We start from the raw sequence: 26,245 nt of genomic DNA, 5'->3' as shown, positions 1-26,245 counted from the left end.
ATAACAGGTTCATGATCTAAAGAGTGCAATTAAAGATATAAACAGAGCCATTCATCTCCAGCCCAACTCACCCCACTTATGCTTAACAAGGTAAGATTGTTATCAGCTCCTTTTCTCATTTTGTTTCTTTCTTTCCTACTTTTATTGTCCACCTGTATCATCACTGTATGTATCATGCAAGCCTTTGACGTGATGTTAAATGTGCTAGTACATTTCATATCTTAGTGTATCTTTCAAATATTATGTTTCTAAATTCAAAATACTGTATCTCAGTTGTTTATACCTTAAAATAAACATAATATAGTTATTTCATGTTGTCCACCTCGTCTTTCTTATAACTTAGTTTCCAATTCACCTAATCAAGTTGCTGAAGCAAAAGTTTCCTAATGGTACACATTCTTAACATTCATACAACTTATAATGTTTTTGCAAATAGTCCTTAAATTTTTTCCAGTCCTCCTCCATTATTTCCTCTCCCAAATCTCGGATTCTGCCAGTCATTTCAGCCAATTCCATGTAGTCCATCAGCTGCGTCTGCCATTCCTCCAGCGTGGGTAAATCTTGTGTCTTCCAGTACTTTGCAATGAGGATTCTTGCTGCTGTAGTAGCATACATAAACAAAGATCTATCCTTCTTTGACACCTTCTGGTCCACCATGCCCAGGAGGAAGGCCTCTGGTTTCTTGGGAAAGGTATATCTAAATACCTTTTTTAACTCATTGTAAATCACTTCCCAGAAGGCCTTCACTTTTGGGCAGGTCCACCAGAGGTGAAAGAATGTCCCTTCCGCCTCCTTACATTTCCAACATTTGTTATCAGACAAGTGATATATCTTAGCCAGCTTAACTGGAGTCATGTACCACCGGTATATCATTTTCATAATGTTTTCCTTCAAGGCATTACATGCCGTAAACTTCATTCCGGTGTTCCATAACCTTTCCCAGTCCTCAAACATAATGTTGTGCCCAATGTCCTGTGCCCACTTTATCATGGCGGATTTTACTGTCTCATCCTGTGTGTTCCATTTCGGTGAATATCAACCTTTGTTGAAGAATCACAGAAATTACACTGATGTGGGTTGAGGGTTGCACATATATACTGTGCTGCCTTCATGTTGCTAAGAAATAACATTGGTAGCAGGTGCTAACCCTTAACTGGCCTGGTAGCCACTGTGTTGCCCTCCAGATGCTGTTGTAGCCCAACCCCTATGAACCCTAGCCAGCATGGAGTTGTAGGCCTGTAACATTTTGAGGACACCACATTGGCTATCCTTGGGCTAGGACTTGGTCCTTGTAAATTCCTTGCTTTTGACTGTGAAGTCATCATGGAAGCTGGAGCACTGCATTCCATTCTGTCAGCCCAAGAGAACCTTCTGCAATGGCTTCAGCTCTGAAGGAGATGGAGGACTGAACTCAACTTCCCTCCATTAGCCCTGAAGTTCAGGCTTCATTGACTCATATTTGAAGGCAGCATACAACTCAGCTGCTTCATAGGTCCTCACTATGATTTCAGATGTGTGGTCTACCAAAGTAGTTTGTATCCTTTTAAATTTAGTTTTTAGGTTTTTTAGTGCTGGATGAATATTATTCTTTCATCAAGAATGCTACTCTAATTAAAGTGGGCTTAATAGTTGAGATTCTTCAGTGCATAACTGAATAAATAAATAAATAAATAGAATTTCTTAGGGCGTTATTTGACTAAATGAAATTTGCCTAAATTAAAAACAAATTAGCGGGATTGTCAGAATCTGATGGAATATTTTACTTCTAGTATCAGCTCAAGAGCTATTTTTCCAGGCTGTTATGTTACATATGTTTGGTCCATTGATTTGTACTTTTATCTGCTTCTTTTGGATATTTTAATATTTATTTTATTTATGTAACTTGCCCTGAGAGTCAATAAAGATAGAGAGTGGGTATAAATATTGTGAATTAGCACATTTTATTCCTAGTAGATATATTTTAGGTATTTTATTAGGGATGATGCAAAGGTTGCTGAATGGTGTCCTTTTTTTAATATGTGGTGGTCTTGTAGTAAGGTTAAGGCTTACTGGGAAATGATATATAATGAAATGAAAAGGATGTTTAAAATAACGTATGTGGGAAAACCCAGAAGCCTTTCTTCTGGGATTCATAGGGATAGAACTACCTAAATTGTATAGAAATTTATTTTTGTACGCGACTACAGTGGCAAGAATGTTACTTGCCCAAAAATGGGAAAAAGAAGTCCCAGCAAAGGAAGAATGGATACAAAAACTTATGGAATATGCAGAAATGGCAAAACTTATTGGAAGAATAAGAACTCAATATAAAAAACTTTTTATAAAAGAATGGAAATGGTTTATTGAATATTTACACGTAAATTGTAAACAGATAAAAACACTGGCAGGATTATTGTAATAACCTGAAGCTATATAAGAGTATATATGTAAAGAAGATAAATAAATGAGCACGTTAAGTTAATTTGGATATGCAGAAGATGGTAAAAATAAATTTAAGGAACCGCACAAAAAGGGGGAAGGAAGTCAAGTTTTAAAATGTCGAAATGAATTGTATATATCTGAAAAGTATAAATATTTTTTTTAAAAAGGCTGCTGAATGTATAGCCAATGAAGAGTTGATAATATTCTGTAATTTTATTTACTCAAATATTTAAATCTTTGTTGTTATTCTGTTGCTATTTGAAAACAAATAAATAGTTCCATAGAAATTCCAAGCAATTAATGTATGTTAAAATACTTCATTTACAGAGGACAGTATTTACTAGAGATGCAGAATTATGATCTTGCAAGTTTCTGCATACACCAAGTTGCAGAAATGGGTCAAGGTACTGTCTGTTTATGTTTTACCTTTCTGTGCACTGTGAAGCTATGGCCCAGGTCCAAAGGATTACTTGAAGCATGCCCAGCAGCACCTGGGACTTTTCTTGAACAGCAAACCCTCATACCCTATCACAGTTGTGGGTTTTTGGTTGGGGGGGGGGAGTCCCCTCAAGTTCAAAATGGTTTGACATTTTTAAAAATAAAAGTATTTTTATACCACCATATCACAAAATATCAGGACGGTGCACAATGTTAAAACACAATGAATGCACCATTAAAACGACAAAAATACAGATAATTGTTAAGGTGGCTAGCTAAATAAAAATTGAAAATTAAGTAGCTGCGAAGCCCTATTGGCATAAAATGGTATGATGGCTGTGTAAGAAATATAAGCCCAAAGTCTTGTTGAGCATGCAGAACTAGTAATAAGCTAATTGGGAACCACTGCTGTATTATGCTTTATATTTGGTTTCTGTACATCACTCTGGTATTCTCTGAATGCCGAGTGCTTTAACAGAAGTTGAATACGAGTCTTTGGCATTCTGAACATTTATATTAACATTGGCTATGAAGCTTGCCTGTCTCCTATGATATCTGTATTTATACATTGAAATGCACAATAATAAATAGGTTGGCCCAGAATGAAGTTGTCCTTCAATATTTTACAGGACCCCTTGAATGTTCGCTTGTTCAAGAAGCACTTGTTCAATCATTTTGTCAGAATCACAACAAGGCCATTGTGTGTGCGCTTGCAGCCTCCGAAAACCAACCTGATTGTGCCATGTTTGTTCTACTTGGAAAAATCCAAATGAAAGCCAAAAAATATAAGGTTAAAGATATGCTCTTGTATTTCTGCGGTTTTGAAGGGAACTATTTTTGAAAGCTATAGGGAAAATATGTGAGGCTGATAGAATTCTGCATGGGTTCTGGTGACTATTTCATTTCTTATTAAATCTCAATTCCTCCTTGCTGTTTTCTGCTGGGACACAGCATCCTGCTGGTTGTCCATTCTTTTCTGCTGTCTTTGCCACTCAATAGTTAATTTGTCAAAAGCTCACTTAATCTCACTGGCCTCTGTGTATGATCCCTATATTTTTATCTGTCTTGGACTTTAATCTGAACTAGAGAAAATTTCTCATTTTTATCCTCATCTCCCCTAGCCTTCCCCATACCCTCTTCCACCCTAAAGGTAAAGGTAAAGGGACCCCTGACCGTTAGGTCGTCACGGATGACTCTGGGGTTGTGGCGCTCATCTCGCTTTACCGGCCGAGGGAGCCGGTGTTTGTCCGCAGACAGCTTCTGGGTCATGTGGCCAGCATGACTAAGCCGCTTCTGGCAAACCAGAGCAGCGCACGGAAACGCCGTTTACCTTCTCACTGGAGCAGTACCTATTTATCTACTTGCACTTTGACGTGCTTTCGAACTGCTAGGTTGGCAGGAGCAGGGACCAAGGAATGGGAGCTCACTCCATCATGGGGATTTGAACCGCCGACCTTCTGATTGGCAAGCCCTAGGCTCTGTGGTTTAACCCACAGCACCACCTGCGTCCCTTCCACCCTATTTGGAGGTTAATGATGCCTCTCTAACTCTGGCCATGGCAGCAAGCCATGCTTCTCTGATATCTGGTGTTCTGTGAAGCCAAAGTAAACCATCAAAAATGGAATCTTCCCATGTGCTACTTCAGGTGTCACCAGTACTTGGGAAGATTACATTTACCAGGGCCTACTTGATAAATATGTAGAAAAATAATGGCAATTACTCTTTGGATTCAAGGTGCCAGATGAAAGCAGGCCAAGTTTTAGTTCATTACTTGCTGTGCAGAAGTAAAAATGGATTGTTTCTTTTAACTGGACAGCCTAGTCCATGACACATGTCAATTGGCTGCAACTAAATCAGTCTTTCTGGCTATGTATTCAACTCATTAAGTTTGTATTTCTGTCCAGCTTTCATTACTGGGATAACCTTAGATCCTCTTTCCCTGGTGCCAAAAAAAGAGCTGTATTACATGGTCTTCTTTGCCGCAGTACATACAGTATGTAAGAATGTAGCAAACCTATGCATGTCTACTCAGAAGTAACTAATGATTTCAATAGAACTTACTCCCAAGTAAGTGTGCATAGAATTGTAAACATATGTGTAGAATCTATAGGGTTGGGTATTTACTTTGGTTTTTTTTTAAAAAATGAAGGAAATATATCTGCAGTGAAAAAAAGATAGAGGCCACTTTGTTATTCAAAAGGGTGACTGATTCACCATTGAGCAAACTGAGCAGCACGATCACTCTCAAGACTGGGATTGCAAACATCAGTTAACTATATTTTACACTTACTTTTTATTACAGGATGCTGTAGCCAGTTTTAAACAAGCATTGAAGCGGCTGATGGATACTGCCGCTTCAAGATCTACACCTAATACATTTGAAGCTGCAGAAATATATTTTTTTATGGGTCAGTGCTATATGGAGCAAGTCTCCTTATTAGAGGTACATATTTCTTAAGTGTTATGGCATTTTGGTTTTAAACATTGTACACAAAAGTTTTGATTGTGGAGTTGAAATGAGTTAAAGACTTGAGCGTTGGGATGCTCTTCAATGGTTTGTTGAAAGTCCAAAACTGTGTTAAATTTTGCTTAGGCATGTCAGACAAAGTAATCTGAAGGGAAGGGGATTGTTGTTGTTTAGTTGTTTAGTCGCGTCCGATGCTTTGTGACCCCATGGACCAGAGCACGCCAGGCACTCCTGTCTTTCACCGCCTCCCGCAGTTTGGTCAGACTCCTGCTGGTACCTCAGGGCTATTCCAATTGGGCAGTAGCACTTCAGTCACACCTCTTAGGATAGTGTCACCCTAGGCACAGAGACTAAGGGCAAGATTTAGCTACCCCGTTCTGCGAGGAGAAGCCAATGCAAGGACTCCCTTTGGCACAACAGGGCTTTCCTTCCTCTCCTCTCCCCTGTGCACCTCCCTCAGATCTGTTTTGGAGGGTCAGCAGATCTCCCAGAACAATGTGTGAGGGTAGGAGAGGGAAGATCATTTTCCTTAGCGCCATGTTGAATTCCTGGAATATATTTAATCAACCAGCCAAGCTATTGATGGGTTGCAATTATACTTCTATTGCAATAATGTTTTTAGCTATTATCAGCTTAGTATATGTATAGGTAGGGGATTCATTTTTATAATAAATAAATTAATAACAATAGTACATCATCTGGTAAAGCAACAAATGTTTAGGATTACAGGATTATCAATTTGCCACGGTTCTTCTCCCATGCTGGCACGCTTGAACTTCTAATGCTTGAAGACAGGAATGCAGTTGTGTCTCAGGAACTTCTAAGCAGCCTGTTCCCAGAAGAAACCCCAGTGAAGTTCCTGCCTTTTGTTTCTGGCAATAGCTTAGCAATTCTTTCTGCATTTCTTTGTTATTCAGGTTTGTACTTTTCTCTGTTTTCTGCTCTGTGTGCTCAGGATCCTTTTATTCATTCTCTCAATTATTTCTCTGTATTTTTCTGTCTCTGTAGCTAGTTTTGTGTGTCTAATCTTTGTGGCAAGTGGAATCTTCCCTTGGCTGTTCCAGTGTCACAAGCTTAATTAATTCTGTGGTTGTCTACATTTTTTTTATTCCTTTTGCTAGTTTGTGTGATTGATATTAATTGATTCTGCGTTCAGTTGGTTCTTAAATTCCTTCAAATTTCTTCAATAATTGTCTATGATTCATTCCCCTTTGTGATTGTCATAATTGATTATTTTAATTAATTCCCCTCTGTGACTTGCCATGATTAATAATACCCTACAGTGATTTTCTGTCTTGAACCCCATGGTTCCATTGGGATCAGACATGGATTGGCAAGTTCAGACTGATGAGGACGAGGCAGAAGCAGAAGGGGTGTGTGAATAATAGGAAGTGGGGATGGAGGTTCTCCCATTTCCTATCCATCCTGCAGAGCAGAGAGCCTTATTGGGGACTGAAGAGGGCATTAACAGGATGATGTCTGAGCTGAAGGTGGCAGTGGCTGAACAGGAGCCAGAATGGGAGGGCAAAACCTTACTGTCTCTATGAGAGTAAATTCTGGTATTTGAACCATCACCTCCTTCTTTTTCATTGGCATTGCATTCTCATAGCAAAATTGTCGGGATGAGTGCTTGTCAGGGAACTGCCATCGGAGCCAGAGGGAGAGGGAGGGCTCCAGAGGGATTCTGGAGAGCGTCCTGGGAGGGAGAGAAGCAGCACATCTTCTGGGGAAGGAAATCAGCGTAGCACCAGTGGAAAAGGGGGGCAGATGGGGGAATCGGCGAGGTGGCTCCATGACTCCTCGCCGGGGACCAGCGGGGAGAGCACGGGTCCTCCGCTGCCCACACCCTCCCTGCGCAGAAGGCTTCTGCGCAGGGAGACTAGGCGGAGACTAGGCGTCAAAGAGCTTCTTTGCTGGAAGAAGTTCAAGAAACGCCCACTGACGGATTCTGCCAGTGATTGAGACAGCCACGGGCGAGTGGCTGTCCGCACAGAAAGGGTTCACTCAGGCAACCCAGCCAGGTGTGGCGCCGATTTACACACGAGCAACCCCTAGAACAATTACAGTGCTGAAGAATTTAGTTTATGTGTCTGTGTTTCCTCAATATGTTATGTCCCCCTGCCCCCTTGATATACTATAGAAAATTAACTTTAAATGCTTTATATGAATAAGAGAGTTCAAAACAAAATACTGATCACTTCTACTATGCCCCTTGTGAAAGCCTGCGCTGGGTACAGCAGGACATGGTTCACTTTGATCAATTTAACTAACTTCTCTAAAAAATATAGAGCATATATTTTGATCAAGAGGGCTTGTCAAGAGTAAGCCACCCACCCTCTTTGTGGCCACTCACCTCATACCATAACAAGAAGGTTTGTTGAGTGATTTCCTTAAATTGGAATTAAAATGCTTTATATGTCCAAACAGCTGATAATATTCAATTAAGTGCAGTAAACAAAATGGCCAAATTGGATAGATTTGATTAATTAGATTTTCTATTCCTCTTTCCATTAAAACTAATCTGAAAGAGGCTCACAGACAATAAATAACAATAACATAATAATACATCCCAGGTATGACATAGGTCATATTATATAAATTAACAAATCATCAGTAAAACAATAACAATATGTATAGCACCATTAGCAAACCAGCAACTAAAAACTAATCTTAGCATCACAGTTACAGCATAGTCAAACTGGGTCAATATGAAAAAATTAGGCAGTAAATGGTCTTGTCTGGGATAGATAATAACAATTAGAAGTCTTAATAAGACACTAAACTTCTGTTTTGTTAATATGTGGCCAATTTGGTAATATCTAAAAAATGGTCCTATTTCCTACCTCATATAACAACAGATACTGTCTGGGCCTCTTGAAGAGTGTTAAAACCTATTTTCAGAATGTGAGGCCTATTTAAACATTGGAATTTATCCCTCCATAACTGGTATCATTTGCCTAATTTCATGCAGTACAAAGTCCTAAAGCTGTAAACGTTTTATATTCTTGACAATATAGTCTAGACAAAGGGCAATATTTAGTAATACTAACTTTATTGTATTTTTAGGCCTGTGACGCTTTTACTTCTGCTGTCAAGCTATATCCACGTTATGCAGATGCATACTACCAGCGAGGGCTTTGCAGAATGCAGCTCCATCAACCTAAGTGCATATTAGATTTTAACAAAACACTTGCTGTTCAACCAGACCATTTTCAGGTAATGCTGAAAATTTGATTTTTGGAGATACTGAAATAGAGCTTATCTTATCTCAATGTTCTACATTTAGCAATAAAAATAAGGTAAAGGGACCCCTGACCATTAGGTCCAGTCGTGGCCAACTCTGGGGTTGCGGCGCTCATCTCGCTTTATTGGCTGAGGGAGCCGGCGTACAGCTTCCGGGTCATGTGGCCAGCATGACTAAGACGCTTCTGGCGAACCAGAGCAGCACACAGAAACGGCGTTTACCTTCCTGCCGGAGTGGTACCTATTTATCTATTTGCTCTTTGACGTGCTTTTGAACTGCTAGGTTGGCAGGAGCAGGGCTGAATTTTCAGGCCTGCTCATTTAGCCACACCCCTACCTATCCAAACACATACATCTCTGTGTAGGCATTCTGTGTCTATATAGTAAGAAGCATTCATTAGCATGCAAGCAGTTTTCTAGAGGCCTCTGTTACATTCCTATTTAACATCTCTTGCCAGGTACTCATGCAAAAGGGGGTCCTTCTGCAGAGTGAGGCCTTCTGGACAAGGTAACCAGAAGGTTGCCTAAACTGCTGCTATAGTTTGCCACTGGAACCCGAAATGCTGTTTTAAATTTAGAAATCTTAAAAGTTATTTGTAACCCAGGCCACCTCACCCAGAGGACTTCACTCTGAAGATCCCCCCTTGGCTCTTTCTCAGAGCTAGGTGAGTGGAAAAACTTCTAGGAAAAAAAAACAAAGAAACAAATAAAGTGAGGTAACAGGAGGAGCAGGAATGAGGAGATGGCAGGGTGAAAGAGGAGGATGTTTGCTTTACTAGCACCATAAAGAAGACTGAGCAGCAGCAGAATTACTAGCCATCTCAGGCAGCATAATGTCTGGTACTGGGCCTGTTGGTCTTTGTTTCCTTCTAAAATGTGTTTGTTTTCCCCCCTGTAATGCTTTTGTAAAGGCATATTTAAGCCGTGCTGCTTACTATGGATGCAAAGGAAGATTCTCCAAGGGAATAATGAATTGCAACGAAGCCCTCAGAATTCAGCCTACAAGCGTGAGAGCCTATCTTTCTAGAGGAGCACTGAAGTTTTATAACAGGGTAAAAATGTTGTCTTATGTTTTTTGTGATGAAGTATGTTGCCTTTTGCAGGTAAAGACAGATGTTTTGAGTACACTGCTGCTCATTTTAAAGAAGAATCGAAAACTTATAATTAACACACTAATGAAGTAATCAGCCTTAACTGAACATATTTTTGAAATATAGGGTGGGATTCAATGTCAATAGAAGCCCAGTTTCCCCTTGCGCCACAAGTCCCCACCCCTGCTGCTTGTTCCCCTGAAATTGGTTCATTTTTGGGGGAGGGGGAATCCCTAAAACAGTGCATGGGGGGCAGGAGGAGAGGGGGATTGTTCCTTTGCCAAACCAAAATGCTTGCTCTGACGTGACAATCACATGAGTACAATGCCGAATTCCTCCCATAGTTTAATAATAATTGCCACTTGTAAGAAATAGCACACTTTCAGGTCATGAAGGTGGACACAAGTGTTGGTTTGTTTTAAAAATAACTACAACTATAACATTGGTAACTGTTTTAGGGAGACAGTATGAGCTAATATAGGTGAGGTAATACTTTAAAAGAAAAGATCCATGTGAAGCTTATAAACATCTGGCCCTTTCATCTGTCCAATCCCTGAAAATCTCAGGGTGCTTTTTCCAAAAGAATTGCATTGCTGGATCAGACAAAAATCTGCTTTGATTCAAACAGAAGACACAGGCCACTACAAGCAGGCAATAGGTGATGGTCATTCTCTGTTTCCAGCATCAGGTAACATATATGTATTCTGCCTTTGAATATCAAGCTTGATTAATAGGCTTGGTTAGATCTGTTTGGCCTCCTATATCTATTTTTCTATCTAACTATTCTTAAAGCCCTATAACCTGCTGGCCATCACTATGTCTTATGGTGGTGAAGTCCATAAATTAATTATACCTTGTGTGAAGAAATGTTGTCCTTAATCTCCTGCCAGGTAACTTCGCTGAATGACCACTTGTATTATGAAAGAGAAAAATTCTCTCCGCTGTTTTCACCTTCATAATTTTATAAACTTCAACAGATATCAATAGAAAACCTGCCAACACAGGATTACATATAGAGGAATGTGTAGCGATATTCATTTATACAGATTATTTGATGAGTTTAGGTAATATGACTAATGCCATGTCATTTTTTCCCTACAGACTTACAAACAGGCCGTTGAAGATTTAAGTAAAGCTATAGACCTAGACAATGGTTGCATTTTGGCATATTACAATAGAGCACTTTCTTACCACTGCTTGAAGGACAGCAAAAATGTATGTTTCTTTTTTAAAGGGCAGTCACATAATACTTTTCAATTGCTTTACCTCTATTTCTGAATCTGAATGTCCTGCTTTTATTTTTAATTATCATGCCTTTTTCCAGTTTATGACATTTGTTCACTTACTGTGTTTACTAACTTCAGTCTAGAGTTCTGTGTACATTGTAGCATTTGCATTGAGCTCTTCACAGTGTGAAGGGGAACTTCACACTGTGTTACTTTGTTGGTAACGGCCTCTGTATTTGGATCCTTGTGGTAGCTTTCCCTAACATGGCATCAGCCTCAGATAGCATGGTCAACGCTCAGAGATTATGGGAGTTACTTAATAGATGAAGGGCACCAAGTTGGGGGAAGGCTATTCTATGATTCTATGATTTTATGAATTTATAGCATCACATTGACAGACCCTTGCACACCTTAAGAACCCACAGTGATGCGAATAGATGATTGCAAAAGCACATTTAATATGGCAAATGACAAGTGGTTGTTCTGCCTTTCTGTGTTGATTTTAGCTTTGTTGTTGTCATGATGCCAATATTTGACAGCAAAAAGTGCCAGTTGCTTTTACTTGCATTTTCAGTATTTACATCCCAAGCCTATTAGTGTATGACTATTCTAACCAGTGATGTCGGATGTAAATTTTTCCAAAATGTAAATTTTCCAATGTTTTGCTTTTCCATGGAAACCTTTCTGTTTCATAAGTTTATTAGTTAAATGAATGGATGCCAGTTGCAAATACAATATTAGGCAAGCTTAGAGGTTTCAAAATTTTTGGGCTTCTTTCCTAAATATGCACACTGAAAAATTTCCTATGCACAAATTACACTAAATATGCTAATTTGCATAGGCAATTCCCCCACAAAACCCACTGGTATTAATTGTTTCCCTACCTTTGTACCCCATATGAGGAATACTTTGATGGTTGGTTCATAAAAGATTTGCTGAATGTGCAAATTCAGTGAAAGAAAAAAACCTGCATTTTAAAAAAACTTACTTAAATGCTATATTTTTCTTAATTTGCTGTATTTTTTCTTAACTTTATCAGACATTCTGTGAAAACCAATAAAAATTACTTAACCAATAAAACTTAATCAGACACATGTAACTACTGCAGTTAAAGACAGATTTACTAAGATGACCAGAGGTAGTACAAAATCAATAGTCTTGTGATTAAGCAGGTGGTGCAATTGGGAAATTCCAAGGTCCATGATATCATCTTGTAGTTTTGATGATAAACTGACTTCCAAGGGTCGCTCAAGGCACTCCTGTCAGCTACAGTGCCATGGTTAAGGTCCTTTTCTTTCCCCAAATCGCCAGGTTGGGAAGAATGAATTGCTTTTAGCTATGCCAAATTTATTCTTAATCTAGTTCTCCCTTGTATTTCATAACAGCAAACTTTATAGTCACTATAGTTCATGAAACTAAGGATAAAACAAAATACTGAAAGTTAATTATTTTCTCTGAACTTTGCTGAAACTTGGGAAATTGTACATTTAATTCTTTGTTAGACACCCTAGTAAAGTTATATAATATAAGCCACATTTCTCAAGCCTTTATTCCAGGAATGGGGAACCTCTGACCCTTCAGAATTTGTTGGCTCCCATCAGCCACAGTCCGCATGGCTAATGGTCAGGGAGGGTTGGAGTTGTAGCTCACTCTGTACCATCTGAAGGGCCACAGACTTCTCCACCCTGCTTTATTTCTTTGAGAAGCAAACAGGTAATTAATCAGATGGGGAGATTAGAATGTCTTTATACAGGATAATGAGATTCCATATTTTGCACTATTTACCAGTTACTGTGTGTATTTTTACAGGCTTTGAAAGATTATGGGATTGTTCTTCTTCTTGAGCCCAGCAAGGACATTGTTCTGAAAGTGTTGATCAACCGTGCCTTACTCTATGTAGATTTGAACCAACATGCTAATGCACTAGAGGTACAGACCTAACTTAGTCGTGTCCTGTTACTTTCAGTAGGTCTATTCTGAATATAGCCTAGTTGCTTAGGCACTCAAGAGGGTGGTGACCAGTCAGCTTCAGATATTCTTGGTGACGGCTGTTTATCTAGATTCACTTCATTCTGTCTTTAGGCCCCAGTTTGGCTTTGGTCTCCCTGATGGACGACTTCTTTCTGTAGTGAAAGAGTGCAGCTCTGTTGATTCTCCTAGATCTGCATTTTATTGGAATGACTTTATATACTGAGGGTGTTAGGCACAGTGGTGTGATGGTTCCAGTCCTAACCAAAGGGCCGATTCCAGTGGGTGGGAAGTGTGTGGCTTCTACTCAGCCCCATGTAAATTGGTTTGAGGGGTCGCATAGGATTCTATTTTGTCCCCAATGCTACATCTATATGGAGCTGCTGGCTGAGGTGATTTGGATGCCATCAACATGCAGATGACACCCAGCTGTGTTTCTTCGTGTTATCTGAGTCAGCTGAAGATGTGCAGTTTCTTGTACATCTGGTGTCTGGCTGCTGTGGTTGGCTAGATGAGGTCTAGTAACTGGAAAATGAATCTGGACTGAAAATGCTCTGGTTAGATGTTTCCAATATCAGGGAACTGGGTGGATGACTTGTTCTTGATGGGAATGTCTGGACTGATGTTATTGTAATAACAGTCTGAAACCTGGCTATTTACAAAGATGTTTGGGGACTGTGACTGATTCTATGCTGAGTTAGTTGCTTTATATCTGGTCTATGTGCCATGTTTTAATTGCTGTTGATTGTTATTTATTGCAGACTTACTGTTCCCTGCACTGAGATCTCTGGATTAATGATGGGATATACATACTTAAATAAAATTTAAAAACTTTCTTTTTTCTCAGAAAGTGCTGGTTTCCACTCACAGCTGTGGGTATGAGCAATGTGCTAGCATTATAGGCACTTAATGGATGATGCCTGTGACGTCAGTGCTGGGTGCATCACAAATATTTTCTTTCTCTGTTTTTAGGACTTTGCAGAAGTAGCACTGAGTAAGCCAAAAGACGGTAAACTATTTCAAAATATGGGACACTGCTGTCATAGGTAATAATACTGAACAGTAGGGATTTAGAATAAATGTTTTGATATCATGGTTTACAATAGAGTTGGCAAAGCAGAAGTTGAGGAACATTTCAGTTGCAATGGGTGGTTTCCTGAGCAAGAGGTTGAATGGATTTCTTGTGCGCTTTTAGTTCTTAGGCCCTGTAGCTCTGCTCTTTCCCACAAGCTTTTCACCTAGGGCCAGATCAGTGTGGAATCCTTTTAGCATGCTAGCTGGGCAGTGGCAGCAGTGCAAAAATTGCTGGAGGCTGTTCCCCCACCATTGCCTTTTCTCCAGGGCTGGTCCAACCAGAGTGGGGAGGCTCTAGTCTGCGCTGCAGTTCAGGAAGGGCACAGAAAGCGTGTGAAAAGAGCAGCTATTCTTCAACCCCTCTTCCACTCTGGATAGGCTGCAAATGGGAGACAGAGATTTGGAGCTTGTTTCCTCAGAGGGCTCCCCACCTCTACAGAAAGTTTAGTTAATTAAAAGGAACAGCAATCAGGGAGCACCTTCCATTTCAGGTTGGACTGTATAGTATATAAGGAAACTTAGTCCTTCATGCTCAGCTTCCCCCACCAAGTCTCAGAGAAGCTTCCCATAGAAGACGAAGGAGATCAGTCAGATGGTGGTGGGTGGTAACAGCCTGAACAGCACATAAATCAGATTTTAAAGGCAAAGTTCTAATCTGCCCCTGTATCCAGAACAGGATATTTACAATAAGAAAAATGCTGCTTTGGTCTGCTTCTGAACAAGTTCACATGATCAGCACAATATGTGACTCATGCTTGAAAAAGGAATATAGATGGTGAAATAAATACTATAAACCATGCCAAAATAAGCCATGTGAGAATGCATTATACAAAAATGAGAGGGATGTTTTGGCTACAAATTATACTTATGGTCCTGGTTTCTGCACCATTGCTTGTTCACTCATTGTAAAGTTGTTGTTGTTTAGTCGTTTAGTCGTGTCCGACTCTTCGTGACCCCATGGACCAGAGCACGCCAGGCACCCCTGTCCTCCACTGCCTCCCGCAGTTTGGTCAAATTCATGCTGGTAGCTTCAAAGACACTATCCAACCATCTCATCCTCTGTCGTCCCCTTCTCCTTGTGCCATCCATCTTTCCCAACATCAGGGTCTTTTCCAGGGAGTCTTCTCTTCTCATAAGGTGGCCAAAGTACTGGAGCCTCAGCTTCACGATCTGTCCTTCCAGTGAGCACTCAGGGCTGATTTTCTTAAGAATGGAGAGGTTTGATCTTCTTGCAGTCCGTGGGACTCTCAAGAGTCTCCTCCAGCACCATAATTCAAAAGCATCAATTCTTCGGCGATCAGCCTTCTTTATGGTCCATTGTAAAGTATATAATATCAAATGCTGCTAATAAAACACTTAATTTCAAATGTGTATTGATTTTCAGACTTCAGAAATACGAAGAAGCTGTGCAGTCATTTTCAAAGGTTATTAAATTAGATCCCTTTTCTCTGGATGGCTATATTGGACGAGGAAATGCATATCTGGAATATGGTCATGAGAAAGGTACCAGACAAGCCCAGAGAGATTTCGCAAGAGCAATACATCTGAATCCCTTGTGCATAAAGGCCAGACTTTGTGCAGGATATAGTTTGCAGGTAATGTATTGGTAACTGTGTCTTTATAATATTCGACTACACTCAGCAATCTTAAACTTCCTCTGACAATTTAGGGTGTTCACTTAAAATACATAATGAACATTAAAGATTTACACACTTTTCTTAAGGATAAAATAACCAGCACATATAAGTGCGGTTGTAGGTCAGTTATTTCCATTTCTCATACCTAGATTAAATCTATTTTTAACCAGTAAGAAGAATTGATGCCCTCTGATTTATGTAAGACCTGTGCCTATCGTACACAGCACTCTTAACTGTTGGAGATCAATACTAGAAAGCAGTACTATTTCCCTATGAAATTCATAGGGAAAAGAAGCAGAGTAGGAGCTGTTTTCCATAGTTCCCATAGTGCAACCTGTAACTTCCCATACTTCTCAGCTTTATCCTGCTGGCAATGTCACGAGGTGTACCACCCTGTATATGGATCGCCTTTTGTGTGAGGTCAGGACATGTGTCCGTTTAAAATGTGTGTATGCCTTAAACCCTTTTGCCTAATAAATAACCTGTCATATCAGGAAGTAGAAAAATTGGTTTCTTACACGGAAATGAGAGACAGAGATTATATGGGCTTTAGGCAGGAAATTTACAGCTATGATCCCTAGTAATAAACCATGTTAAAGTCCAGACTAGAACCCTTTGTCACAGCACTGGCAAAGTGGTTAAAGAGAAAGAGACTGGCAGAGTCATAGAGGTATGAGACATTACAGTGGTGCCTCACAAGACGAAATTAATTCGTTCCGCAAGTTTTTTCTTCTTGCGAGTTTTTCGTCTTGTGAAGCACGGTTTCCCATAGGAATGCATTGAAAATCAATTAATGCGTTCCTATGGAAACCGCCTTCAGACCAGGTCCGGGGACAGTCTGTCCCCCGACCTCTTCTGAAGGCTGGGGGGGGGGGGGACAAGGGCTTTTCTTCCCACCCCCAGCATTTTAAAAAACCCCGGGACAGCGGAGGACTTCTCCGCTGTCCGGGGCGATCTTAAAATGCTGGCGGGCGGCATTTTAAAATCGCCCGGGACATCGGAGGACTTCTCCGCTGTCCGGGGCGATTTAAAAGCCCCTGGGAAGGCAGGCAGGGGGGAGAAAGACTTTTGCCCCCCGCCAGCCTTCAGAAGAGGTCCTGGGAGAGCGGAGAAAGGCAGCGCGTTTCTCCGCTGTCCTGGACGGCTTTTGAAGGCAGGCGGGGGGGGGGGGGGAGCAAAGACTTTCGCCCCCCGCCCACCTTCAGAAGAGGTCCTGGACCTCTTCTGAAGGCCGGCGGGGGGCGAAAGTCTTTGCTCCCCCCTGCCTACCTTCCTGGGAGAGCGGAGAAAGGCAGTGCGTTTCTCCGCTGTCCCGGACGGCTTTTGAAGGCAGGCGGGGGGGAGCAAAGACTTTCGCCCCCCGCCCACCTTCAGAAGAGGTCCTGGACCTCTTCTGAAGGCGGGCGGGGGGCGAAAGTCTTTGCTCCCCCCTGCCTGCCTTCCCGGGAGAGCGGAGAAAGGCAGCGCGTTTCTCCGCTGTCCCGGATGGCTTTTGAAGGCAGGCGTGGGGGAGCAAAGATTTTCGCCCGCCCGCCTTCAGAAGAGGTCCAGGACCTCTTCTGAAGGCGGGCGGGGGGCGAAAGTCTTTGCTCCCCCCCCCCGCCTGCCTTCAAAAGCCGTCCGGGACAGCGGAGAAACGCGTTGCCTTTCTCCGCTCTCCCGGGAAGGCAGGCGGGGGGGAGCAAAGACTTTCGCCCCCCGCCCGCCTTCAGAAGAGGTCCAGGACCTCTTCTGAAGGCGGGCGGGCGAAAATCTTTGCTCCCCCACGCCTGCCTTCAAAAGTCGTCCGCGGTAGCGGGAAGCGTTTCCCTGCTATCCCGGACTGCTTTTAAAATGCTGGCGGTGGGGAGCAAAGCCTTTCGGCCCCCGCCGGCCTTCCTGGACCTCTTCCGAAGGCCGGAGGGGGGGAAAGGCTTTGCTCCCCACCGCCAGCATTTAAAAGAGGTCCCCGGAGATTTCCCTATGGGCTTCCTTCTTGCGAAGCAAGCCCATAGGGAAATTCGTCTTACGAAGCAACTCGCAAACGGAAAACCCTTTCGTCTTGCGGGTTTTCCGTCTTGCGAGGCATTCGTCTTGCGGGGCACCACTGTACTATAGAACATCAGTCCTACTGAGATAGCGGCACTGCAATTAAAACATGACTATTTCAGTAAGTGAGGAGGAGCTTCTACATATAGCCTTGTTTCTAGAGATTCTGTGCATAGCACTTGGCTCATGGGGTACTCCTGCTGACAGAAGGCGGGGGGGGGAGCAGTTTTCACTAATTCTTCCTGCCACCCCCTATGCTCCTTGGAAATATGCTCTGATCTACATAGCCCTCCAGAAAGGTGTAAGTGGGTGCTGCAGTGGGAAGGCAGGATTGGAGAAAATATCTCCATCCCCGCTTTCCACCAGTTGGGGTCTCTGCTGGATCAAAGATCCTCCTGTGAATGGAAGAAACCTTTCCACAAATGGAAGAACAATTATGGATACAAGCTAGTGGAAATGTTGACATGTTAGTCCTAAAATGAAACTTTGCTGGGAAACAGCAGTCAACGGATTGGAATAGTTCTGCATTAACTGAGATATGAAAAAGGAAATTACAAATTACCTTTTCTTTGCATTTCATATAGCTCACTGTATTGCTATTGTGGTTTGTCATAAAGCAGCTCTCTACACATTGTTTTGAAAGAATACTCATTTAAATTAGGAACTAGCTTTACAGCCTTTGGGCAGTGTTGTTGATATACTTCCAACAAATACCTACGTGGCAAGTAGTGTTTTCAGTCTTCACCAGCTTCTGCAAACAGCTTCACATGCTTTCTTGTAACATGCAAAGGATTGCACAGTTTGTGAACAGTTCTAAAACTGGCCCCCAACCAGTAGGTAGGGGAATACAGAGCAGTGGGGTTTTTGTGCATCAGCGTAAAGTGGGGCTGGTTTGGGATCCAACGGGTACCAAGGTAGCTCAGCTCCTCTGTTGGGACATCTTTTTTCAGTGCTCCACACAGGCTGCTAGCAGAAGAAATCTTGCCAGGAGTGAATTTGCCCACATGGTTGTTGCAAGACCAACACAAAGGGAGATTGGAGTACGCTATCCAGAAGGAAGTTGGCACCAACAGAGTGATGCTGGTTGGCATCACTCAGCAGGTGATGTTTACATCACACTGCAGGTGATGGCCAGCAAAGGCTGACAGAGCTCCAGGCTGGTGCTGAGACATTTGGATTTCTGTGCCCATGACATTTGCAGGTTTTCACTTTCTACAATATATAATAGATAATGAGCCTGAGAACACAGGTTTGGTTTTACTGGATAAAATCAAACTATTTAGAATTGTAACATGTATTTTACTTCATTAAAATCTGATTATAAGACGACAATTCAAGGTTCATTTTCTGGACTCCTTTTACTGATTATCTACTGGTTCAGGATGATGGAAGATGTAGTCCAAAATATCTTGAGGGGACCAGTTTGACGTAGGCACATTTTTAAAGAGGTGAGAGGTTTTTTTTTACTGTGTCTGATTTTGTTACTGGTTATGTTAAATTATTGTAGGCTCTTGGAAAGTTTCAGAAAGCTTGGGCCCAGTTTTCAGCAGTTCTTTATATTGATCCCAAGTGTCACATTGCTTATGATGGGCGAGCTGTAGTCTCTCTTCAGATGGGCGATACCTTTGCTGCCTTTCAAGATACAAATGCTGCACTCAAGGTAAATATTTGATCCTTTACTGATCATTTGCAGTGTCCTTCCTTGCTTGTAATTTATACCCTTCATGTAAACTCTGTCTTTCCACAGTATCTCCAATTTGCTTATAATTTGCTCCTTATCTTTGACAGTTGCTCATCTGCACTCAGCCTTTCACAGGCTGGCATACAAGACATGTATGTGATGGATTGCGTGTCCCGGTTCTCAGGGCAATTCTGCAACATTCTTTTTACTGCTCATGTGAGAGAGAGTTGACTTCTCTCTCTTAAGTTAGCTTTCTTAACTGCAGCTGCCACAGCATTTCATAGTGCCCATTTCCATTTCATGCTGTAAAAGGCAAGAGGAGCAGAGAGAGTGGAGGAGGAGGGCTTCAGAGATATCATAGTTGCCAGGGAGATTGAGGGTCTTGGTGAAGGAGAGTGTCCACCTTAGGAAGAGGGAAACATTCCCTTAGAAGGGATCCATTCCTTGGGGGAGAAACATCTATCATCTTGTGCCAAAGATACTTCTCTGGTGGATGGATGGATCGCGGCAGTGGGTGATATACAGTGGCACCTCAGGTTAAGTACTTAATTCGTTCCGGAGGTCCGTTCTTAACCTGAAACTGTTCTTAACCTGAAACACCACTTTAGCTAATGTGGCCTACTGCTGCCGCCGCGCCGCCGGAGCATGATTTCTGTTCTCATCCTGAAGCAAAGTTCTTAACCTGAAGCACTATTTCTGGGTTAGCGGAGTGTGTAACCTGAAGCGTATGTAACCTGAAGCGTATGTAACCCGAGGTACCACTGTAGGGGTACGCATACCCCTAAACATTTTGTGAATCTAAGTTTGGCCTCATTGAGGGGCAGTATTTCAAGATGCGTAGGAAAATGAGAGTACCCCTAAACATTTTTTAAAAGAAAAAAAGCACTGATTGTGGATGTGGTGGGCATACAGACCACAGGGTGAATTGCCTGCATGGCATGAAGGTTGCAGGTGTTGCCAGTGGCCTAGATAGCATGGTAGATAGTGCTGTGGAAGAGTCAGTGCTCACGGTGCATGTAGGCGCCAATGACATGGGGAATGTTATGCCCATCATGGCTATTAGCCATTTCAACAAGTGTACTCTGTGCATGGGTGGGTTTCCAAGTTTAGTTTGCACTTCTAAGTTCATTCTCATGCGTATATCTACTTTGCTGCTGTGTATAAACATCTCTGCTTTTAGATCATAATTTGAAGGTAACTGTCAAGATCAAGATATTACTGTCTATTTCTAACAACTATGCCTTTTATGAGTTCTATTCCTACAGTTTTATTTATGTTGACTATATTTCAGGTAACTACAAGTGCAGAGCTGCTTACTAATCGAGGTGTCATTAACCAGTTTATGGGATATTTAAACTGTGCCATGAAAGATTATCAGCAAGCTATCTCCATTGACCCCAGCTATGCTTTGGCATATTTCAATGCAGCAAATATCTACTTTAACAACAGGCAGTTTTCACAGGTCTGTATTTGATTCTGTGCACGCTAATTTTCCTGAACTCTTTTCCTTGGAATGGTTTGCTTGCATGATTTCAGTTAGTAGAAGATTTTTTGGCACAATCCTTAAAAAGCATTTTCGTCTTAAAGCTCAAGGATGGGTGACTCACATGCTGATTTTCCAGACTGACTGGAAAGGTCACCCTGTACAAGTTTTGGGGTGGAGGCAGAAGGGAGAACTATGCTAGAGTCTAAGGCCCTTCCCCCATATGGCAGTACTGTGGGGTACTGGGCAGTTGCTTGCCCTACAGCAGTGCTCTGTCTACTGATCTGTCAACAACACCAATAGCAACAGCAAGCGTAGGAGGAACTAGCAAATGCAAGGCTGCAGGATCGTGTATCTGCTTGGATGTGTTCATACCACGCACTGCACTGTGGGTTAAACCACAGAGCCTAGGACTTGCCGATCAGAAGGTCGGTGGTTCGAATCCCCGCTACGGAGTGAGCTCCTGTTGTTCAGTCCCAGCTCCTGCCCACCTAGCAGTTCGAAAGCACGTCAAAGTGCAAGTAGATAAATAGGTACCACTCCAGCGGGAAGGTAAACGGTGTTTCCGTGTGCTGCTCTGGTTCGCCAGAAGCGGCTTACTCATGCTGGCCACATGACCCAGAAGCTGTCTGCAGACAAACGCCGTCTCTCTCGGCCTATAGAGTGAGATGAGCGCCGCAACCCCAGAGTTGTTCGCAACTGGACCTTACGGTCAGGGGTACCTTTACCTTTTTATTAAAATTTTGCATGCCCAGAATAGCTGTTTTTTTGACAAAAAGGCCAATTAGCGTCTTTCAAGTTAGAAATGACAGCTGATAGTGGTACTCTAATGTATAACTTTGTAATAAAGCATGGGACAAACAGAATGCTAGTTATCAGAAAGTCTTATGAAATGTTCTTTATTTTAAATTTCCAAAAAATCATTAGAATTTGAGCAAACTTTTGATCTGCTGAGTAATGTAGTAACCAAATATATCAGAATGCATTGTAGATAGCAATGCATTTTTTGCAAGCATTATTGTAGGACCAACCCAGTTCAGTAATGTTTATGTATTATATAATCCCCATGCAAAGGGGAAGGCAGTCTTTAGAAGGAAAGGCAGCCCTTTCCAGCATTCGTACAGTCTACTGCTTATCACCCTTGTTACTGTTGACTTTCCTTCTTCAAAAAGGCAATTTGTGCACGTCAGCATTGATATAGATGCAGCAGGTGAAACTGATAGTCCTTTCCTCTATGTGTTTTTCTGGAAGTCCAGAAAAGTTCACTGCTGAAAAGGAATAATAATTATTTTTTGTCATCAAAAGTACTGCCAATGGATTATTTGTTTGTTTCTTGAATTTATTAATTGCTTCACATTTAAGCAGTTTTGAAGTGATATACTGCAAAAACCTTTTACAAAATGACCACATGTGAAATAATTTTAAGAACATATCAAAAGCAATACAGTGGTACCTTGGGTTAAGAACTTAATTCGTTCTGGAGGTCTGTTCTTAACCTGAAACTGTTCTTAACCTGAAGCACCACTTTAGCTAATGGGGCCTCCTGCTGCCGCTGCACCGCCACTGCACGATTTCTGTTCTCATCCTGAAGCAAAGTTCTTAACCTGAGGTAATATTTCTGGGTTAGCGGAGTTTGTAACCTGAAGCGTATGTAACCCGAGGTACCACTGTATAAAATACAGTTGTGTTATTGGCAGTAGTCATGGCTCGGATCAAACAGACTATTCCTTTGCCCCAGGTGAAGCAATAGTACTGCAGTCAGTTCAAACCTGATACTACTATTCTGCAGCTGTAGTGGAAGTTTGAAGTGTAGGGGGTATGGTTTCTGGGGTATGGTTTCTGTTTGTTAGTATGATACACATTTTTGTGTTTTATATTGTAAACCGACCTGTGATCTTTGGATGAAGGGCAGTATAGAAATTTAATAAACAACAACAATAAAGTTTTGCAGTAAATCAACAACTGGAAAAAATGGGATGGGGAGAAAACAACAAAATACAATTGTTTGGAATAATGTTTGTCTGAATGAATGAGCAAATTGGGCAATTACTGGAGAAAACATCTAGACTGGAATACAACCAGGCTTCCCTAAAACAAAATTCATCATTCATTTCTCATGTTGTTGTTAGTGATTTTATAAAACAAAAGTAATAAGCAATTTCAAAATGCATATACATTTTATTTATTTTTTCAGGCAAATAACTATTATTCCAAGGCACTGATGCTTGATCCAACAAATGAATCTGCATTCCTAAATCGAGCTATTACAAATACACTGTTAAAGAAATTTGAAGAAGCAAAAGCAGATTTTGAGCAGGCAATTTGCCTCTCTCCTTTCTCGGCAGCAATATATTTTAACAAGGCAAATCTCTACAGTACATTGCAGGAATATGAGCAAGCTGAGGAAGCCATTTCAAAAGGTAAAAATACTCAGAGGTACAGAGAGAGAGAGAGAGAGAGAGGGAGAGAGAGAGTGCTACTGTAGTTTAGGTATCTTCCTCTTCTTTTAAAAAGGCATTGCAAAACTTCAAAATGGTCTGTTAAATGATCTCTCTGATCCCAATGGTCAGAACTATGCAGCCCCAAAAATGCTGCATGAAGTAGGGAGTGTAAACTTTCAATCTAGATGTGTCTGGACAATCATGCATAGTTGGTCAACAGTATGAGGCTTGAATTGTGTTTGGAGGTGGGCAAACTGCTTTTTAGCGTCTCCTCTTCTTGTGATGTCACACTGGACCCAGGTAGGTTTAGCTCCCCCTAGTGCTTTTTTCCAGCTCTGATCCTGGAAGGGACTCCAAGGTACATTCCTGCCTTTCACTTGAGGCGGCAGCAAAAGAAATTATCTGCATTTTGAACCTATGAGACAGACTGAATATCAAAATAGAATAAATTAATATTTAGACTATCTTGTCTGGACTTGTTTCTGAGTAGATATGAAGATGATTGCACAATAAACTCTATATCCAAATTATGCAAGCACTTTCAGATGAATATTAGCATATCATTCTTATTTACTCTGAGAAATCGCTAATAACAATGCTAACTTCTTACAGCACTGTCAATTCAGCCGTATGATTCCCTGATGTTTAAACTCAGAGCTGATATTCGTGGCAAGATGGGTTTAATGAAAGAAGCTATTGCTGATTACAAGAAAGCTATCAGTATCCAGGAACTTATCAGTGGGTGAAAATATATTTTTGTGTAGAGTAACATGATCACCTGTATTAGTTACTTTTCCAGTTTATGTTGAATACCATTTATCTTCTGTTACTGTATATACTGTTCATACTAATGTATTGGTTGCAAATTATCTTAAATTTTAACTGTGAATGTCTGTACATATTTTATTTACATAACTGAATAGGAAAGATTAAATGAAAAGAACAATGAAAACAATCACTTGACTATAGTAAAGAAAAAAGCAGTTGACTTATTAGAGAAATGTAAATGATAACATCTTTGTTTCTCCATTTTTAAGGGCTAGATTCGCTGAAACTTCTTTAGCTGATTTTTCCTCTCATTTAATCAATATGTGAATACTTAATGTATAATATGGATAAAGCCGAATACAAATAAACAGCTATAATAAAATGGTGGTTTGTTAAGTTATCCTCATGTATTCTAATACAGCAGATACTGACTACCCTTAATGTCCTTTCAGAAGGGGGAAAAACAGAGAGCGCAGTGCACAGAACAATCCAGTAAGAGCCATTAGAGGAGTTTAAAGGCTGAGAAGGCCCATTCTTCAGAGCAGTTGTGTCAGCATATAGGGTGATGTGTTGGTGTGTTGCATCCCACAGTGTACAAGTATGGACCCTGCGCTCCTGACTCTTCAAGGACATTGCAAAAGCAGGTGCATCTATCCCCAAAGTCCCATGTGCTCAACCAGTCTATGGTAGGATAGGGCAACTGGGTGGATATGGAAGGAGAGTTGGCACTGCATCTGATCCTCTTCGAACTGTATTATTTATTTGTTCAATTGTTTCTTTAAATCATTTCTATACCACTTCACATTGCCAAAGGAATCTCCCAACTTTGTTTTTAAAAGCTGTGCAAGAAAAACAACCACCAAGAAACTTCCTCTTGCCGGCCTCCTCCACTGTCTATTACAAAGAACAGGGGCAGATAATAGTTTTAACCCCAATAGTTAGCCATATCTGAGTTTTATATATAAGGTATAAAAATCTGTCATGTGAAGCTGATAACAGAACATTAGTTCATGTCTATAGTTATCTAATCTTTGTAGGAAATGTAGAACTGTATGTCAAGAAGATCATTTGCTTTCATAACATGCAAACCATCTCCCACCTCGGTTTCTCTCAGGGTCATTTACTTATCTTTCTTCCATTTTCTTTCTGGCTGTTGGCCTTCCCTTGTCATGTTTGTGCCACATTCTGTATGAACTTTATTTTCATTCCTTTCTTTTGTTTCTTGCACAATATTCTCATAAAACTAATCTAAACTGATGGGTTTGGGGTGTCATGGAAAATCAATTTTGGAGGTTATGGGTTGTATTCAATGTAGCGCAAAGTCACCAGCTCTCTCAGCACAAGGGATATTCTTTTCTCAGTGGAACATTCTTCCTCCCCCATACACCTTCTAAATCTGTTCTGAGGGTTCCCCCAACCACCAGAGCAGATTGTGGGACAGAATGTGGCATGCACAGAGGTAGGGGAAATCCTATTTTAGTAGCACTAATTCCTAGCACAATTATTTTGTTGAATACTACCCTATGTACTGGCGTGCTCTGGTCCATGGGGTCACGAAGAGTCGGACACGACTAAACGACTAAACAACAACAACCTTATGTACTGAAGAGATACAGGGTATATCAAAGCATCAACACTTGAATAAGAATGCAAGGCAGAAATACTTCTAAATCTGATGCCCACACATGAATGCCACTGCTTATAAAGTCAAAGCGGCACCTATACACAGGATGGTGGTATCAGCTAGCTCAGGAGAACCACAAATTTTTGCAGAAGTACAAAAAATCTGGCAAGAGGAAAGCCTAAAAGGGTGAAGAAACCTCTCAAACAGCCCATGGGGGCTTTTGTGTGTGTGTGTGGGGGGGGTGTTTGTCCTCACTTGCTAACTTTTGGCTCCTCAACAGGAGTGGATGGGAGGGAGAAAGAATGCAATGGAGTATTGTGAGGGAGGGCATGGCTGACTGGAACAGGGTGGGCTGCTCCACTGCAACATTGTGTTGCAGGTCCTCTTATTAAAGCAATCTAAATACACTTAGGTAATTTTTTTTAAAAAATATTTTATTAAGGACTTTCTTGTTTTACAGAAGTGTAGTGCCTCGTATTCCCCCCCCCATGTAAATACACTTAGGTAATTGATTTGTGAATTTTTCATATGGAACCTATTTATACACTGACATCTCTCCCCCCTCCTGCCTTCAGAAGTCAGAGTGTCTATGTAACTCATGGATTGCTTCTTCACTCCTCCATAGATCCTATGAATTTAGTTTCATGAGGGGACT

At 41.2% G+C, this 26,245-nt stretch overlaps 1 protein-coding gene across 1 annotated transcript in view; it reads left to right on the top strand.

The window, feature by feature from the left end:
• Positions 1-24,350, top strand: part of TTC6 (tetratricopeptide repeat domain 6) — a 64,719-nt gene extending 40,369 nt beyond the window's left edge. The window contains exons 22-35 of the mRNA XM_077925799.1: positions 8-90; positions 2,749-2,825; positions 3,489-3,649; positions 5,162-5,302; positions 8,393-8,542; positions 9,481-9,621; positions 10,762-10,875; positions 12,696-12,815; positions 13,827-13,900; positions 15,313-15,523; positions 19,101-19,253; positions 20,566-20,736; positions 22,952-23,177; positions 23,811-24,350. Of these exons, the coding sequence (XP_077781925.1) occupies positions 8-90; positions 2,749-2,825; positions 3,489-3,649; positions 5,162-5,302; positions 8,393-8,542; positions 9,481-9,621; positions 10,762-10,875; positions 12,696-12,815; positions 13,827-13,900; positions 15,313-15,523; positions 19,101-19,253; positions 20,566-20,736; positions 22,952-23,177; positions 23,811-23,944 (1,956 nt within the window). The 3' untranslated portion in view covers positions 23,945-24,350. The remainder of the gene's footprint in view (positions 1-7; positions 91-2,748; positions 2,826-3,488; positions 3,650-5,161; positions 5,303-8,392; positions 8,543-9,480; positions 9,622-10,761; positions 10,876-12,695; positions 12,816-13,826; positions 13,901-15,312; positions 15,524-19,100; positions 19,254-20,565; positions 20,737-22,951; positions 23,178-23,810) is intronic.
• The last annotated feature ends 1,895 nt before the right edge of the window (positions 24,351-26,245 follow it).

The sequence above is a fragment of the Podarcis muralis genome, chromosome 1, assembly GCF_964188315.1.
Source record: "Podarcis muralis chromosome 1, rPodMur119.hap1.1, whole genome shotgun sequence".
NCBI classification, from domain to species: Eukaryota; Metazoa; Chordata; class Lepidosauria; order Squamata; family Lacertidae; genus Podarcis; species Podarcis muralis.
The sequence above is the reverse complement of the archived record's forward strand: the minus strand, read 5'-3'. Positions and strand labels throughout refer to the sequence as shown.